This window comes from Dermacentor albipictus, chromosome 3 (genome assembly GCF_038994185.2).
Source record: "Dermacentor albipictus isolate Rhodes 1998 colony chromosome 3, USDA_Dalb.pri_finalv2, whole genome shotgun sequence".
Classification (NCBI taxonomy): domain Eukaryota; kingdom Metazoa; phylum Arthropoda; class Arachnida; order Ixodida; family Ixodidae; genus Dermacentor; species Dermacentor albipictus.
This window is the reverse complement of record NC_091823.1, coordinates 159,364,253-159,383,561: the sequence shown is the minus strand read 5'-3', so window position 1 is coordinate 159,383,561 and position 19,309 is coordinate 159,364,253. Positions and strand designations below refer to the sequence as shown.

The following is a 19,309-nucleotide window of genomic DNA, read 5'->3' as shown; positions in this document are numbered from 1 at the left end:
TGCAACCGTTGTTGTAAATATATTCTGTAAATAGTTTCTCGTCTTACTAACTCGTCCTTCGCGTAAGAATATCTGCAGAGGTTCTACAGCTACCTTAATTCTACACAAGAAAAGCAGGGAGATACCTATAGAGAAAGGGGTCAGACAGGGAGACACAATTTCTCCAAAGCTATTCACTGCGTGCTTCGAAGAATTCAAGCTATTAAACAGGAAAGGCTTAGGAGTAAAGATCGACGGCAGATATCTCAGCAACCTTCGGTTTGCCGATGACATTGTTCTATTCAACAACAATGCAGACGAGTTACAACAAATGATTGGAGACCTTACAGAGAGAGTGTAAGAGTGGGGTTGAATATTAATATGCAGAAGATGAAGATAATGATAAATAGCCGGGCAAAGAAACAAGAAATCAGGAACGCCAGTCGGCCACTAGAGACTGTGAAGGAATACGTTTACCTAGGTCAATTAATCACAGGGAACCCTGATCATGAGAAGGAAATTCACAGAATAAAAATAGGTTGCATCGCATACGGCAGACATTGCCAGCTCCTGACTGGAAGCTTACCATTATTATTGAAAAGTAAGGTGTGCAATCAGTGCATTTTGCCAGTGCTGACATAAGGGGCAGAGATTTGAGAGCAAGTTAAGGACCGCGCAATGAGCGATCGAACGAAGATTGCTAGGCAAAATGTTAGGACAGAGAAAGAGAGCGGTTTGGATCAGAGAGCGAACGGGTATAGACGATATTCTAATTGACATCAAGAGGAAAAATGTGGCTGGGCAGGTCATGTAATGCGCTCGTTAGATAACCGTTGGAGCATTAGGGTTACAGAATGGGTACCAAGAGAAGGGAAACGCAATCGAGGACGACAAAACACTAGGTAGAGCGATGAAATTAGGAAATTCGTAGGGGCGCTAGTTGGAATCGGTTGGCGCAGGACAGGGGTAATTGGAGATCGCCGGGAGAGGCCTTCGTCCTGCAGTGGACATAAAACGGGATGATGATGATGATGATGATGATGATGGTGGTGGTGGTGGTGGTGGTGGTGGTGGTGGTGGTGGTGGTGATGGTGGTGGTGGTGGTGGTGGAGGTGGTGGGCCCCCCCCCCCCCCGAAAGAAAATCCTGGGTACGTGCCTGCTCGCTGACGTTGTCGTATACCTACCTTAATGTTTTATCAGCACAAAGCTGGCATTTCTCCCTTCCCGCAGTGTCCGTTGAAGGGTAAGGATGACAGAATCGATCATTCTTTTTTTTATTGCGTAGAACATTTACACATGGAAGGAAAAGGACTTTAAAAACACGATTTCAAAAATTTTGAATGAATTTTTTCAAATACTGAAATTCTCCCTTTTACAGCCACCTCTCTTAGGCAATGTCATAAGGATGCTTTCTGAGCCGCTAAAGAGTTCATAATACTTTCAAAAAGTTTTCTTCAATAAACTTACAGTTAGTAGTTACTTTCACTCATTTTGATTGTTTCCCAACTATCTCAGTTGTTTTCGTGGAAACACCAATCGACTTCTATTTCCACGCGCATCTTGGCCAATCCCGCATAGTGGGTATGAGCCAGTGACAGGGCGGCAAACAAATGCACAAGAATGCCGCCAGCGTTTCGAAGCCTCCTTTCCTTCGCGTTCACGTTCCACGTCGCCTCGTGCGCCTCCGACCTGTTCACAGCAACGGAAGACATGCAGAAGACCGTGGGCACCGAACACGTCGCTCTCGAAGACGGCCACTTCTACATCCTGTTGCAAGAGCGTAAGCTGGCCGCTGCCATAGGCCGCTACGAAACCTTGAGGAACGCCAAGTCGCTGCGAACCGGTCAGGGCGCCTTGGGAACGTTCCTCTTCCTGAGCGAGCTCACCAGTTTGAACTCGTACGCGACCCTGAGTGCCGCGCATCCGTCTCTAAGAAGCCTTTCCGCCGCTTTCCTTTCGCCTTCCTTCAGGGAGTGGTGGCCGACGGACAGCGATGTCGCAGGAGCCGCTATTGGAATCTGTAAGTTGCAGCACCTGTACAATATCCCGGCGACTAAGATGGCAGCCATGAAGTCCCGCCTGCTGCCAGCCGCTTCACCCGAAGACTTCGCTTGCGTGGCCAGGGGCTGTTCGATTGAAGCAGAGTATGGAAACACCTCCGCCTGGGTTCGAGCAGCGCTTTCAGAGACGTCGTCGTCCCCAACAAGAGGTTCTTTCCGGATCCTTCGATTAGGCCTCGGTTGGTTACAGGCAAACGACGAGCGCTGGCCTCGGTTGCAGCGATGGGCAGAGTCTACTTATACAAAGGCGGGCAGAAGCTACCCTTCCTCGCCGGAGTCGGATATCAACGAGTACAAGAATGTCTGTGTCCAACAAGGATTCTTGAGGCCGTCTGGAAGCAGACTTGTGTGCAAGATGTCCACGAACTTTGGAGACCCACGCTTGATTCTTCAGCCGCTCAAGTTAGAGGTGCTGTCGCTCAAGCCACGAGTGGTGGTCATCAGCGACTTCCTCTCCCCATCGGAAGTGCACTTCATCCGATCAGCGGCGCAGAAGGGATTCGAGCGTGCAGGAATTTATTCCCCGACTGCCGTTGAGGGAATGCCAAGCTGGAAACGGATCGGCAAGGTAAGAGCGCATTGATTTTGCGACCATATGGCCGTGGTTTAAAGCGAAGCTTGTCTTTGCGAATCTCGTCGAGTTTCCCGACCGTGGGAGCTTCGCACCTGTTCAGTCGCCGAATAGGCTACACAATTACGCCAGAGCGCGAGTGTCGCGCTCTCCGCTGGATTCCTTGCAGCAGCGCCAGATGGCGCTCACCTCCAAGCATTCATATTTTTGAGGAGGCCCACGGGTACTCTGGAGGCCAGAGTAGGTAGCAAAGAAGAAGGTTCCCTAGGATAAAATCAGAATAGCATCGCCGTCAATAACAGAAAAACGAGGAAAAGAAGAAAGTGGGCTCGCCATGAAATAGGCTACATCAATATGCAGGGCAGCGCAAGAAAAGCGGGCAGAGATTGAGGAGCAGTTAAACAGAGAACAAATAGGGTTGTATGCGGTTACAGAAACGCACCTTAGAGAATCCGAAGGGTCGCCGGTGTTTGAGAATTATGTTTGGGAAGGGTGCAACAGAACTAAGTCGGAAATATATGGCGGGGGAGTCGGAATGCTCATCCATCAGGGAGCCAAATGGAAAAAAAAGAATAAATTCAAAATGTCAAGACCATCTTTGGTTATCAGGTACAATGAGTGGTAAGAAAACTTGGCTGCGCGTAATGTATTTGCGGACAAATTTGCGGTTTCGGACAAATGGGTTCAGACATGGCCAAACACGTGACAAAGAAGTGATCTCAAATTAATCATCGATGGTTAATGCAGCTTTAAATTTTAATGTGCACAGCATTCTGTATTAAGCTTTAGCCACAACCATGTGAAGCCAACAGATAATGATACCAAGGAAAACATGAGGGAAATTACCTAAGTTATTCGTGGAATTGACAAGCCAAAGCAAAATCAACGTGAACCAAGCAACAACCTGCCGCCGATGAAAGTCGAATCCTCGTTAGGTTCTCCTGCCACCAGCGGCAAACTGTTCCATCGTACACTTTCAATTCCCTTAAGTTTATAATTTCCACACATGAACTAAAGGCAACAAATGCTTTCCTTTGCTTCATTATCTATTGGATTATATCGTTGTAGTGAACAACAAATCACTTGCCTTAGTTACCCTTCTTATCTTATTCTTTGCCTATTTTACACAATTTGAATAGCTATTTCCCTAAAGTCTCTTACGCCGACCAAATGATCCAAATTTTCTGCTAGCTTGTGCCATCCCACGTCATCACGTCGCCGTAATTATACAGCCGTCATTCAATCGTGATCGTGCTGCCATTGTCAGGTCCAGGACAACATTCATTTGGGCTAGATGGTGCATACAGGATGACGCTTGTTCTGTGTCGTTCTCCCTCTCACGATCGTCGTAGCTGGTGCTGTTCCTTCCTGATTTATTGTCGGGTCATGGTCGTCACCGCACTGTCGCCATGCTGTGGCCGTCATACTGCATTCGCCGTTTCATAGGCGCCGTTCGTTTCGCATTCATACTGCCGTCATGTGATTACGTGGCCCTTATCATGCTATTATCGTCATTCCCTCCTCTTCGTACACTCGTTGTCATATTGTCTTTGTTATGCCGTCGCGGAATGTTCCATCCTTCCAGCTTTCCGATCTGTTTATTCTCTCACCGTCGCCACCACCCCGTAGTCGTCTCGACATTACCGTCACACAGCCGTCTTCGTCCAATCGTCCTCATGTGGTCGTCGTCCCGCTATCGTCGTTGTACCATCGTCCCTCATTTTTGAATCGTCCTTCATCCCATTGTCGTCATACCGCCTTCATGCTTCCATCGTCGTCGCTGCCCTGCCATCATGCGGTCGTGATGATGCCTTCATGGTGATGGACAACCCTGGCGAGCCAGTGTCTTAGCAAATTGGACGGATCCCGGGCACTGTGTGTCGCGCAGCCGCAGCAATGGCACTCCCAGATTGACCTCCACAGATTGCAAATAAAGGCGCCTTCAGCAATGCCAAGTGTCGCTACATTGCTTGAATGCGGATCGTATTAACGTTTACAGTCATGGTGAAGTGGGTTCGGCCGCAATTCTTTTTAGGCCTCGCCAGCATGGCTCGTTTTATATCAGTTTCCACTCTGAGACAAGGAATCAATATCTAAAGCTACAGGTACATTCCAAATTAGTAGTCCGATATTTAAAACATCAATAACAACGTAGCCGTTAATCTACTTTATTTGTACAACAGATAAGACAATTAGAGATGAATAACCGTTGTCATGAAACCGGAATCCAACCTCTTACGTGTGCCCCGGCTAAACAAGAAACGAGAAAATCCTATATTTCAGGCCAAAAGATATATACACGGCCTCGAAACTACGAGTAACTTAACTAAAAATTACATGCTAGGAACACGAATTATGCTTTAACAGACCCTATACGTGCTTTGGCGCACAGGCTTATTGAGAACAAGTCAACAAATAGAAAACAAAAAAATGATAATACCCTAATAACTGGAACTTTATTTCATTCTTCCTCATTATTTTACACACCTGCAGGTGTCCTGGCTCTGGGACTCCGAGCACAACTTTCTGCAGCGCCTCTCTCGGCGCATTGAGGTCACTACTGGTGTGTCGCTGGAATCTGCCGAGGCGTATCAGGTGGCAAACTACGGCATCGGCGGACACTACACGCCCCACATGGACGCCCACATGTTCGACAAGGTGGCCGATGACGTGGATATTAGCGACGGCAACCGACTGGCCACCATGCTCATGTACCTCACAGACGTCGCCGCGGGAGGTGCAACAGCGTTCGTCAAGCTGGGCGTCGCGGTGAAACCACGCGTCGGCGACGCCCTCTTCTGGTACGACGTGGAACCGTATGATGGGAGCGAGTTCCCCGCTGAGCTTTCTTTCTGGCACCAGAAAAGGAGGGCGGACGAGCTCACGACGCACGTTGGCTGTCCCGTTCTGTCGGGCTCCAAGTGGATCGTGACCAAGTGGATGCACGAGCGAAACAACCTCGTTGTGCACTACAACACGCCCGGCTGACGCCATGGTCACGTGCGCCTAACAAAATCGAGAACCTCGCTTTGGCTCTGACTCGATCAATTTATACACATTTCATCCTTTTCGAAATTGCGATTTCAACGTACGTGAAAGGCCCCGCCTCGCCGAATTGAATAGAGTGCCAAATGATTTTCTGTAAAGACAGAAATGAGCCGAGCAGATCCGCTCTTTGCTTGATGCAGCACACTGAGTAACCGGTAAGGGAGAGAAGAAAGTGACTGGGTTTCCTGAATGGCGAAACATTGATTCAGATAGTTAATTATAGAGCTATACGCATAAGGTTAGTAGTTTTATTAGCTGTATAAACTGCTGCAAACATTTGCTTACTAACTAAATTAACAAGCGCTGAGCACATGGAAATATGAATGCATGTCGCTCGATGAATGCGGACGGTCGCTGTCAGAACGCTGACGTCATGAGTGGCCGCATCAGTGAACGAATTCCCTGTCCACCTCAGATTACCCCGATGAACCGTTGCGCGCGACCGCAGTAAAAGTGAAGGGCCGATTTACGTTCGAGCGGCCCATCGCTGCAAGCTGCACCGAACGTAAAAAGCGTGTGGTCGTCGCGATCGGTCACAAAATTGCATTTATGCTGAAACCGCATGGTGCAGGATATATGGATCGATGGATGTATGTTAAGAGCGTCCCCTTTCGGACGGGGTGGTGGGTTTGCGCCACCAAGCTCTTGCTATTATGTTTTCTAATGGCCTACTTAGGTTAAACAAGAAAAAAAGTATAAAAAAACACTATGAACTCCCACCATCAAATTTTCTGATACCCTATTGCGAACTTTGCTTTTGTACATCTCCGTTTTTTGTTGCTTCCCTACTTTTCTTCCATCAATCCTCCTATTGCCTCTTACGAATCCCAATTGCGGACATACTTTTCCAGTGCTCTCGCTGAACCCAAGTGTTTCAAGGATGCTAGTGGTGCCTAAATCGACCGCTGGCAGACGTCTTTACATTCTAATAAAACATGCTCCAAAGTTTCCCTAGCTTTACCGCAGCCAAGCACATGCTTCTTCTTCCTTCTTATATCTCGCTTTATAGGTGCGTGTTCTAAGGCATCCCAATCTCGCTTCAAAAAGTAATGAGCTTCCCTTTGAGTTATCATAAATTATTTTTTCCTGATTTTGTTTTTTCCTCTTAAGTAGTTACTCATGGCAGGTTTCTTTTCTATTGCCACCACCTATGAGATTATTTCAGCCTCTCTGACTTTCCGCTTGACGTTAGTCGTTCTTCATAATCAATGTTAATGTGAGCTTCCCTCACTTCAAAATTTGTCCTGCCCATATCAACCTGCACTTCGACTGTTATCGCACGACTATTGAAAGTCGTGCGAAAACCACGACGTCAGAGACGAAGCGAAGAAACCAGCACTTCTCCTCACGCTTTGTGGAGCCGACATTTTCGAGACTGTGTGCGCGCTGATAGCGCCGAAATCCCGCGAGAAGTCAAGTTCAATGATTTAGTGACACTTCTCAGGCGGAACTTCGACACTAGGACCTGCGAACTTTACACCCGGTACGGGTTTCAAAGACGCGACCAATGGCCAGACAAGTCGGTCAGCAGCAACGCTGCGGCCCTCAGAACCTTGGCAGCCGACTGCAACTTTGGAGTGCTGCCTTCGGCTGCAGTATCGACGTCGTCACCTGACACCCAAACGACCGCTTTAGCAGCGAACCCAACTAAGCTGCCCTAAGATGTGATGATCTGAGATAGGTTCGTCTGTGACGTCTGGGATGAACATGTTCAGCAGAGACTGCTTGCAGAAAAAAAAAAGCCGACATTCCAACGCGCTTTGGACATAGCCCTGTCATTGGAAAGTGCGTCAAGGCATCAGCGAAGAATCAAGGGAGTATCAAACTTAGGGGAAATTAACAGGTCGTCGCAAATCAAGACAGGAGGCAAGCATCGTCAGCATGACATTGCTCTCGAAGCTACGGCTTTCACGACGCTAAAACATCCAAATTAAAGACAGCCGAGTATCGTTTCTGCTCCATGAAAGGCCACATCGAGCTTGTCTGCATCTAGAAGAAAAGGGATAACGCGGAACCATACTCCGACATCAAGCAGCAACGTTTTCTAGCACAAGTGTCGCCGTGACATCTTGGACTACGATTGATTTCGGTACAAACAGTGATCACCTTCCGGTATACTTTGCAATTGCATGCCCTTACCATCAGTTGAACGACAAGGCAGAATATTTGTGAATTGAAAAAAATTCAACTGCTTACGCTCCACCATTGCATCATTAACTAATAGTAATGACGAAGAAATTGGCTTGAATATTTGTTCAGTGTTACAGATGTCCCGACAAAAGTCTGAATTTTTAATTGAGACAGCTAAGCGTTCCCTATCTAGTCCTTGGTGGAACAGTGAGTGCACACGAGTTTATCGAAGGAAAGCTGCTTGGAAAAAACTTCTACATAATCAGAGCCCAAGAAATAGGAAAGATTATCAATTTATTTCTGCAACCTTCAAACGTGCTATTAAACACGCAAAATATGAGTACGATAAAAACCATTTCGATTATCTATCGAAATCCCAAAACAAACGCGCTTTACTTAATTACCTTCGTTTTAGAAACAGACTCCTAATGAGCGATAATGAAGACTCAATCGTCTATATCTCATAGGAAACGCAGGAGTCCTTAGAGCTATTGGCTGAAGGATTAGAGAGCCGGTTCGCAACACGCCTTCAAACTTCTGTTTTTACTCCTGCATTCTCGGACTACAAAGAGATATCCTATTCGGAAGTAGCACAAGTTATGTTTCGGTTGCCAACTACAGCGCCTGTCCCGGACGGAATAACAAATGCAATGGTTAAAGATTTTCTTTCAAGAAGCTCCACGTGAGCTTCTGAAGTTGCTAAACTACTCTGTTAGTAATGCATGGATTCCACAAGAATGGAAGATCGCCAAAATTATTCCATTACTTAAAAAGCAAGGGGCAGGGTACACTATCGACAACATCAGACCAATTGCGTTGACATCAAACATAGCGACACCTATTGAAAGAGCGCTTCTCGGACATATAATAAAGATTATTGACGAAAATCAATTGTCAAGACCTTGCCAAATCGGATTTCGATCTGGCTATTCAATATGGCACGCGCATGGTAGACCTTGAAAGACGCATTAACATCGCCAGACAGAAAAAACAATACGCGGACTTAGTTACCATAGGTATATGTAAAGCTTATGACAGCATTGAACATACAATTTTAACAAATCGGTTACAGAGCCATTGTTTTCCAGGCTATATTGTAGCATGGGTGCATGAATCTTTAAAAGACAGGGAATTCTATTGTTTTTGAAGCGGCTAGTCTTCTAGTAAACATAAGCAAACAAGAGGGGTGTCTCAGGGATCAGTTCTCTCACCAGTATTATGTAACATTTTACTTTAGAGAATCCCGTGCACCCAGGTGTCAGTACCTACGTTTATGCTGATGACATTGCCTTTTTTGGTATGGCTAGTGACATATACTCAATTTACGAAATTTTGCATTCGTATCTAAGGGAACTGGAACGCTGGCTGGATAGCTTACACTTAAGCCTGAATGCAAATAAGTGTGCTATGCTTGTTTTTTCCGTGAAAAACCCAGTATTCATATCACTTAACTATCAACTCGAAGATACCCCACAAGTAGAGTCGCTAAAGTACCTTGGAGCTATTTACAACGGAAATGTCGGCCGAATATGTAGTTACAACGGAAACTGGCGGCCGAATATTTAATATATTGCGACAAAAGGAGCTCGTACAAAAGCATTTTGCGCAAGTTGAGCAACCGAAGAACAGGTATGCGAAGAAAATCCTTCTTGATGGTATATAAAATGTACGTTCGTCCGGTCTTAGAATTCTGATGTGTTTTATTCTCAGGTGTTCCATCATACAAGCTTCGGCCGCTAGTTTTGTTAGAACGAGAGGCACTACGTCTGTGCTTAGGCCTTCCAAAATACTTTGCAAATGCCGTATCAAACCTGAAAGCAAGAATCCCGTCCCTATTATGCCGATTTCACCTTCTGACCGTTCAGACCTTCTTAAAGCTATGTGAATCACCATTAAACCGTCCTCAAATTATTTTCATCTCTGATCCAGAATTATTTTTTCCTGTTCATTAGCCCAGGTTTCATAGACCACAGATTATATTTGTGCAAACATTACTTGAACCACTAAATGTGCGAATTCGCGATGGGCTTCCTAATAATATGCATTCAAATTACCCAGAGATCGGGTTAGATGACATTTTCCCAAACCACGCGAAAATACTCCCTTACGGCATCTTAAACGCCATGTTGCAAGACCACCTAAGCACTCTAGAAACAAACATTATCATTGCAACAGATGCATCAAAGTGCGAGGAAAAAGCTGGCATTGGAATATTTTGTCCTGCACTCGACTGGTCTTTTTCTTTAAGATTGCCTGATTTTGTGCCTATTTTTCTGGCCGAGTTGTTAGCAGTAATTCTACCTTTACGTAAATAAGACCAAATGATTACAACGGCTGCTATTCTTACTGACTCCCTTCCTGTATACTCTTGCCTTACCGCTACTTAAGAGTCACCTATGAGAAAACTCTTCCCCTTACTAGTTCCTGCCCATGTGCATTGTGTTCATTTGATTTGAGTGCCTGGTCTTAAAGGTTTGTATTTTAATGAAGCTGCCGATTGACTGGCAAAGACATCACTTTCCCGCCCTGTTCTTCCTATTCTACCAGTGACAGCACAGATCACGGCGGCAAGATTTCCGATGCGATCAATTAGATTAGCCTTATCAAACCCACATTTGACATTCAAACCCACAGTGCCTATACATTTGAGTATGGGCACCTGGCATTTCCCTGGCATAGCGAATCCTGTTTCACAAAGATTCTTGAGATCTGCCTCACCAAATTACGCTGCCGCACTCACTCCCTAAATTTCTATTTACACAGGTCGGGTTTGGTTCCCTCCCCCCTCTGTTCTTTTAGTGATGAGGAGGAGACGATACAGCACTTTCTTCTATCTTGTCACCACTTTACTGCGTTAAGAAAAAGATTGTTGGAGATACATTTTCGAAGAATTGGCCTGGACTTGACAGAACCTGCAATTCTTTCGTTCGGGGCGTCCATTTTGGGATTCAGCCGCAGGGATGCATGCTTCGCTGTCCAAACATTCCTTACAGAATCTAAACGAACGCCCTGCTAAATTCTTTTTTATTTTACTTTTACAATATTTATTACTCATTCAATATGACCTTCCTGATTTTATTTGAACAGGTAATTCTACACTATTCAGTGCTGTTCCCATAGATATTAGGAAATTTATGCTCCATATTAATTTGGAATAATCCGCCCATTTCTTGGCCAGTCCCCCATCGTGGGTAGGAGCCATACATGTCACAGGCAACAACAACAGCAACGGGCACACAGTGTTAACCCACTACCTGTCAGTGAATCCTGCTGCGAGCTGCACACAGTAAGTGTACGAACGCACTGCCCCAAGGTCGCTCAGTGGTGCCCTGGAATAGGGGCGCCAACCATGCAGGCCGGAGATCGGCATCAACCAATAGAAGATGAAGACATCCGGCCCAACCGATGAATTACTCTTTCTAGGGCAATAAAGTTTACGTCCTCCTCCTCCTCCTCGTGGACTTGAGAGTGGACGGAAAACCACTCCAGTTTGAAGTGGACACAGGTGCGCCATGCTCCCTGCTAAGCGAGGACACGGACTACAGAACGAGGAAGAAAAACACTCCGTGGATTTCAAGCGAGCCACTCGATTTGCTCCGCACAAGTTCGTGTGACGTTGACATCAAATGACTATCTACTGCCGTTGTTGGTTATGAAGGACACGGGGTGCAACCTCGTAGGAAGAGATTGGTTTCCGGCACTTGACATTCAGGTGAAGGGCATCAACCACGTTGGAGAGCCAGCACCAGAGATTACAGAGATCCTGGGATGACACCCTCAGGTCTTCAAGGAAGACATTGGCAGCTATATGGGTCCTTTAGTTCGCCTGAAACTTGAAGATGGCGCAAGCGCAAAGCTTTGCAAGACTTGTGCGGTTCCAATGGCGCTGCAGGCTCTACAGCACCAAGGTATTCTAAAACCAACGCAGCATACCAAATGGCAGCCCCATTGGTATTTGTTCGGAAGAACGACGGTACATTCGGTGTCTATGGCGACTAAAGGAGTACTGTTAATGGAGCAGCGAAGAAGGCATCGTATCCAACTGCAGATGAAGTGTTCGCAAACCTACATGTTGGAACCCTTCACTCAATATTAGATCTTTATCAAGCATATCAACAACTGAAAGTTGACGAAGAAACAGCAGCACTGCTCACAGTGAACACAACAAAATGACTATTGAAGGTGGAACGCCTCCCGTTCTATATTTCCGCTGCACCAGCTATCTTCCGGTGCATGATGGAGAGAGTTGGCTGGAATTCCGGGGGTGAGTGTTTACTTTAACGAAATCATTGTCAACAGGAATTGTGCAAATGAGCCCGCATAGCGTCTAAATCAGGTACTGTCGAGGCTAAGTAAGAAAGACCTACGCTTCGGGAAAGAAAAGTGTAGGTTCGAAATTACGTCAGTTGAGTGTCTGGGACATAGAATTATCGCCAGTCGTCTTGGCACCACCGGGAAAAAGGTTGAGGCTGTCCTTCAAGTACCCAAACCATCTGACAAGACATATCTACGGGGTTTTCTGGGTCTTATTTCGTTTGACGACCGCTTTTTGGAGAACAGAACGGAGCGGTGGTTGCAGTGGAATCGTATAGGCTCCTAGAGAAAATCAAGCCCTGGAAGAGGGAGAGCAAGCATCAAGCCGCTTTCGAGGCGCTTAAAGAGATGATCCGCGCATCTACAGTGTTCGCTTACTACGACGCGGCGAAGCCCCTTCTTTTGTCCGTGCACGCATCGCCGTGCGGCGTCGGTGCCGTCCTCGCTCAGGAAGACGCTATTCTCCGAGAAGCGCCCGTTGCATTCGCTTCGTGAACACTGCGAAGCGTCGAAAAGAACTACGTACTCCTAGCTCAACAATGAATGTGTAGAAGTAATCAGCATGTAAAAGTGTAGAAGTCATTTTCACAAGTACATCGCTGGCTGGTATGTGACCATAATAACAGGTTACCAGCCGTTCACTGGAATCATGGGTGAAACAAAGCAAGTACCCCGGTTCCTTTTACCAAGGATGACGTAATGTTGCCTTAAACTAGCAAAATACGATTGCAAGTTGGTGTACAGGCCTGGCCGTTTGCACCAAAATGCGGGCGCTCTCGGCAGACATCCGCTACCGGCACAAGTGAATGAGCCTTATGCCCCCCTAGATGTGCTCATGTTGGCTACCACGCCCAGCTTCGAGCTTTCAGCGCATCCACTCGCGCGAGTGACTCAAGAGAACTCACTTTTTCCCAAGTGCTGGAGGCTGCCTCTAACGGCGAAGTTAATAAACTGACAAAAGAACAGATTTCATCGTACCGTAAACTGGAGAGAGAGCTTTCAGCACAGGAAGGGTGCCACTGTATCATCCTACAACGAATGATCAAGCAGAAAGGATGGTTTTTGAAGTGAGAGAAGCATTAGCCAAAAAAAGACGGAACATTCGCGTATAAGCTGGCCCGGTTCTCGCGAAACCTACAACCCCCCATCTCCATCTCAACGGGCAAAACGCCAGCTGCACTCATGTTCGGGCGCGAGCTGGATACAGCTTTCACGCGCATTCAGCCCCAAGCAAAGGCAAACAAAACCCATACCAACTGCAACAGGGACACAGTGTCGACAGCACTCGCTGTCGGACAAGCAGTTTTCTTTCGAAACTACGGAGGGAACACGAAGTGGGTGGAGAAAACCATTTTCGAAACGCTAGGCCACGGATCGTGGCTCATAAGCGTGGAGCCCTTATCCTGTGTCGCCGAATCTTCTATGCGGTGTGTCAAAGCGCTGGGCTTGATGTGGTCACATTATCATCGCACTAACCCGTTAGGGCCTTTAATTATTCGGTGACACGGGATAAGGGCTCTACGCTAACCGCGAGCAGTGTCCCGCTCCCATTTATGCTTTGGATAGAAGCAGGTAACTCCACGTCATCGGAGGTTACTCTCTCAGAAACGCTGGAGCCTTCGCAATCATGAGTAACCAAATCAGAGATTGGCACTGCCCCTGAGACCAAGTCAAATACAACTGCACCCCGCAGGGGCGTCTGCGTCAGCAGGCGTATGGTGTGTTGCTAAGTGGCAATTGGTGGTATGACGTTTGCTCCAGACTAACACCTTCCCTAACCCTCTAGCTTACAGCCGCTGTTACCGAGGACTGTATGCAGCCGAATGCAAAATCTGCAAAGTCAGGACCGACCTTCAGCACATGGTTTGCTCGTGCCCCCTCAAATGTAGTCACATCCAGCAGAAAGATGATTGTTATTTAGAAATCAGGTCTGTGGAGCAGTGGGAGACCGTGCCGCTCAGCGCCGATCCGGAAGTGCAAGTCCGTCTCGTCCGGATGGCTGCAAACGCTACCGGTGCCCAAGGGCTCCTGGCTGCCGCCGAAAGGGGGAAGAAGACAGAAGAGGATCTTCCACCTCTTCCCCTTCCCTTGAACCCATTTCGGGTAAACAATAAATTATTTCTCTCTATCCCTCTCTCAAGTAATATGTAACATGCACATAAATTTACATTGGTTGGCGTTTATTTCCATGAATCATTGGGTACACCAATTAGTTACGGAATCAAGGTCAGAGAAGGCTGTAATAATATCTTCACCATTTCTTTTTATTTATCTAAAGATAACTCAATCATCAGTGACTAGATGAACGCTGAATAATTAATACACAATCACACTATGGTGTCGCGCTTACAAAATTCAAGCCTATCTTGCTTGAGTCGCAGTTAAATATGAAAAAAGACACATTCGTAAGAGTTCGAAAGACTTCGAAATTAAAACCTTCGGTTACCACTAACGACTTTTCATCTTTACTCGTCTTATAGCCATATTTGTTTTTAGAGCGCAGCTCTTATGCGCCCGTTCCTGCGGCAAGTGTCGGCATCGGTCTTGGCGTAACCGAGCGAACGAGCACAACAGCGAAGAATGAAAGAGCGAACGTGGAGCGTCAGACGAATAAAGAGGCGAGCCGCGATCAACGGACACCAATGGGAGCAGTCCCTTTAGTGGCGTTGTTAGGATCGGCCTGCAGGGGTACTACTCGGCAAAGCTGTTTCAGCCCGCTGCACGGGCTTCGATCGACCCGCGGTGGGGGCGCCCTACAGAGAACCAGCGAGGACAGCGCTAACCAACCATGAACTTACTTCAGAGAACTTCGGACTATGGCAGCATCAATCCACCAGGCGCCTCGTTCGGAGAATCGGTGACGGCCGCAGGGCGGGCCGCGTTTGGCATCCAACGTATTGTTGGTTGATTTGCCGGGTCTTCACGGTCTCTCTCGGCAGCAAGAAGAGCTTCCCCCCCAGAAGGGTGCTTTGCGGTACGGGGGCCCCAGGATTCGTCACTGTCTGCTGACACACGTGGCGACTACAGAAGAAAAACAGCTCTGGAATTTAGAGGCGCCGGCTGGGGTCGGACGTGGCCATCTGGCTACGGGGACGCAAGACAATGGACACCACGACGGCCGCGTTGCGAAGGTCAGCTCCGAGTGATGCGAAGGTCGTCTGCCCTCGGAGGGCGGCAGTGAAAGTGCGTACGTGTGTGTGTGAGCCCTCCTCCTCCAAAAAGGCGGGTCCTCTACGATGACGTCGAACGATGACGTCAAACGGAGTGTTTATAAGCAGCTGTTGTCGGCTGCTAGTGTGTGCTCGTGGTCGTGCTCGTGAGCTGCATGCTCGTCAGTGTTTGGAGCTTCGTGCTCGTATGCTGTATGTTCATCTGGCGTGCTCAATTCGGGAGCCACGCTATACTGTCGAATGTATTTCTTGTTTAAACTGTAAATACTGTAAATAAACCCTGCACGCCTAGTTCCTCCCCAGTTCCTCTCTACGACCTTCAACCCTTACAAATGGTGGCAGCGGCGAGATCGTCCGACAACTCCTACAACTGGTAACAGCGGTGGGATCGTCCAACAAATCTTACATCTGGATGGCAGCACTGAGATCGGCCTACGACTCCGAGATCGGCCTACGACTCGGAGACAGCAACGGCAGCTCACAGACTTTGGCACATGGTGACCGACCGGTATCCTGATCAAGTTCGAGGCGACTTGGGATTGACCACCTTTTGCAACTCACTGGATACGGCGGAGAAGGATTGGTGATATGGAGCTGCATCAGTGAGTAAGCGTTTGGTTTTGGCTGGAAGATTTGCCAGCCTTCAATTTCTGTGGTTGTAGATTTGATTCCAGTGCCATTGCTTCTTGCTTCTTACCTGCATGTGCCTCCACGGCGTGTTGGCTGGTGAAGCCTTCGTGAGAAAGCTGCTGCGGCTAGGCGTAGGCATTGTCTAAGCGAGAAAAAAAGACCATTGAAATGAGGAATTATTGAAATAAATGCAGTTCCTATGTCTCCTTCTTGCACTGTTCTCGCCTAAAAGTTTTCAAACTTAGTGTCATGAATGCACCAACACTTTGACTGCTTTTGTTTTTTACCTGCATACCCGCCGTGTTTGCTCAGTGGCTATGATGTGCTGCTGAGCACGAGGTCACGGGATCGAATCCCGGCCACGGCGGCCGCATTTCGATGGGGGCGAAATGCGAAAACACCCGTATACTTAGATTTCGGTGCACGTTCAAGAACCCCAAGTAGTCAAAATTTCCGGAGTCCTCCACTACGGCGTGCCTCATAATCAGAAAGTGGCTTTGGCACGTAAAACCCGATAATTTTTTTTTCATAATTTACCTTTCTTTAACCTGCAGATGTTGCTCTGATATACTTGGTATGACTGCGTGCAGCATTGCAACACTTGGGGCAGGCATTTGAATGGGTAGCCAAAAATATTAAGAATCATCCCTGTCTGCATGGACACTTTCAATTTCTAAAGGCAGTGATAACTATTACTATTGATGCAAGGCCCTCCACATCTATACGGCAAATGCCATGGCTCTAAATTGAATTTTTCCTTTATTGTTTCACGAGGTGTCGGATATGTACACATTAGACGTGATCCATTTTTTATTGACTCCAGTGTGGTGAGCCCATCATTACATTGTTTGTTTTTTTGGCGTGGCTTGTTTCTTGGTTTGTTTATGAATTTATTAAGCAACAGACTCACGATGCTAAAGTGACTCATGTAATGACAATCATCAGCTTTCCTTTTGCAGAAAAACAACAAATTTTTGGCCCATTGTTTGCTATCCCATTACTCGCATATTTTTGCAGAGTAGTCTACGTAATTGACTTGCTTGAACTCCACTAAAGAGTCTCGCATTTTATATATTCCATTTTTTCCCCAAACTCATTTGACATTTCTTAACTTCTGTACCTTTTGCTTCTGATACTATACATTCACTATTTTTGGTTGTTGTTTCTGACTAGAAATTTCTTCTTTAATTTAGAGCTTAAATTTTAGATTTATGATGCACAGAAGGGCTTGCCACTGCATATCTGCGTAACAGGGAACCATGTTTCATCGAACATTTGCAAAATTCAACGAAAAATTGATGAATGCACCTTGCAATGCGATTTTACTGAATTAACCACAACAAACAACTCATCTCACTTGGGGTACGATGCTGTACACTTCTCAGGCTATAAGCATTTTTCACTGTCCCGAAAACATAAGAGGGTGGTGTAGCTATTTTGCAAAACACGATCTATGCTTTGATGTAATTTCTTAGTTTTTCATAATGCACGAACGCTATGAATCCCTCATGATCAATAGTGCGAATACTATATTTGTGGTTATTTACAAGCATCCATCTGGTGTTGTATCCATGTTATTAGATTTCATTGAGTGTATGTTGGATTTTTGTACACAGCTTGGCACTGCCCTCGTTGTAACGGGCGATATTATTATTAACCTGCTTTCAGTAGACCGATCCAATTAAGCGTTTCAGGATGTTTTCTTTTTGTCTGGCTACAAAAGTGATATTAATGTTCCAACCAGGGTGACGAACAATTCTGAAAGCCTACCTGACTTGTATTTGACAACGCGATTAAGTGGATTAGAGTCGGTCGTCCTCATCTCTGGTGTAAGTGATCACGTGCCTATTTTCCTGTTCTTTACATGTGAGACGAAAGTGTGCCGACAGCGCAAAAGTGACAATCGCTTACACTACAGATTGATAACCAAGAACACGACTGCTGATTTTAAAGCGTCAGTCAGCAAAGCGCAATGGTCCCAAATACGCGCATTGACGGATCCTATCAAGGCATTCCATCGCTTTCTCGGCGTAATCAAAGACCTTTATCACAAAGCTTTCCCTCTAAGAGAAGCTAGAAGCAACAAATGCAGGAAACAGTGGGTTGACACCGCACTTCTAAAACGAATAAAGGAACGCGATAGACTTTTCGCTACTTTTATAAAGACAAGGCAACCAGGGTACTTAATGAGATACGAAAAGGTAAGGAATAAATTAGGCCATGGTATAAAGCTGGCAAGGGAGAGGTATCATGAGAATTAGTTCACTCATATTCTTAATTATCGAAAAAAAAAGTTTGGAAAACATTGAATGAACTGCTTCCGAATAGTGACCGAAATTCTGTTTTTGAGGTTATGGATAAAGGCGTATCTCACAGGGATTGCACTGGCTGATAAGTTTAATCAGCATTTTTTTACAATGTGGTGCGTCTGATGTGTTTGATACTGATAGCCCAACTTACAGATCTCATACTCCATGTGTTATGAGCTGGTGGCTATTTCTCGCACCAACAGTTGAGGCTGAAATGAGTGACTTATTTCTAAAGTTAAAGAATTCCACAGCATATGGTGTGGATGGCATAAAGGCAGGACCAATAAAAGCTGTCCCGCTGCATATTTGTAAAGCAATGTCACTCATATGCAATTTATTTTTTTGGACTGGCGCATTCCGCGATTAATTAAAAATTGCACGGGTATTGGTAGCTTTTATAGGGGGAGACAGGAATGACGTGAACAACTACCAGACCAATTTCGGTTCCCCCAATCTTTTCCAAAATAGTAGAGCAGGTCAGTAACGACAGAACTATAAATTTCTGTACCCAAAATAATATTATAACAGAAAAGCAATACGCTTTCCGAAAACACCAATGTACTGAAATGGCGAGGAGAATGATAAAGAAAAAATAATAAGTAACTTTGAGGACGAGCTGTACACAATGGGAATATTTCTTGACTTTAAAAAGGCATTTGATTCCATTAAACACGATATCTTGTTACAAAAATTAAATGAATACAGCATTAGAGGAAATGCTCTTAAACTAATTAAAAAAATTTAACCCACCGACTACAGTACACATACCTTTGTCGTTCCAAATCAGCAATAGGTGAAGTCAAATACGGTGTTCCACAGGGGTCCACCCTAGGGCCACTTCTTTTTTTATTATAGAATAACGGCACAACAAACATGCCTCTAACACCTTACATAATCATGTATGCTGATGACACTAATATCTTCTTTTCTGGTGGAAACTTGCTTACTCTCGAGCAAGAAGCAAATATTTGGCTCAGTAATCTTTCACACTGGCTTAGAGCAAATAAGTTGTAATGAAACACTAAAAAGACAAAATACATTAATTTTCGGCCTTGTAACAAGAGTATTGATGATAGCTCAGCATTAGAATACCGTGA

The 19,309-nt window shown here is 46.0% G+C and overlaps 1 protein-coding gene across 1 annotated transcript; it reads left to right on the top strand.

The window, feature by feature from the left end:
* The first annotated feature begins 1,573 nt into the window (after window positions 1-1,573).
* Window positions 1,574-5,638, top strand: LOC135908696 (prolyl 4-hydroxylase subunit alpha-2-like). The gene is made up of 2 exons (XM_065440554.1): window positions 1,574-2,608; window positions 5,105-5,638. Exons 1-2 carry the CDS (start codon window positions 1,601-1,603, stop codon window positions 5,597-5,599), a joined length of 1,503 nt encoding a protein of 500 aa, XP_065296626.1. The 5' UTR covers window positions 1,574-1,600; the 3' UTR covers window positions 5,600-5,638.
* The last annotated feature ends 13,671 nt before the right edge of the window (window positions 5,639-19,309 follow it).

Bases quoted from the DNA above. Each gene is read 5' to 3' on its own strand.
- LOC135908696 (XM_065440554.1), top strand. From the start codon at position 1,601: ATGCCGCCAGCGTTTCGAAGCCTCCTTTCCTTCGCGTTCACGTTCCAC. The intron at 2,609-5,104 runs GTAAGAGCGCAT...ACACACCTGCAG, and splicing joins GCTGGAAACGGATCGGCAAG to GTGTCCTGGCTCTGGGACTC.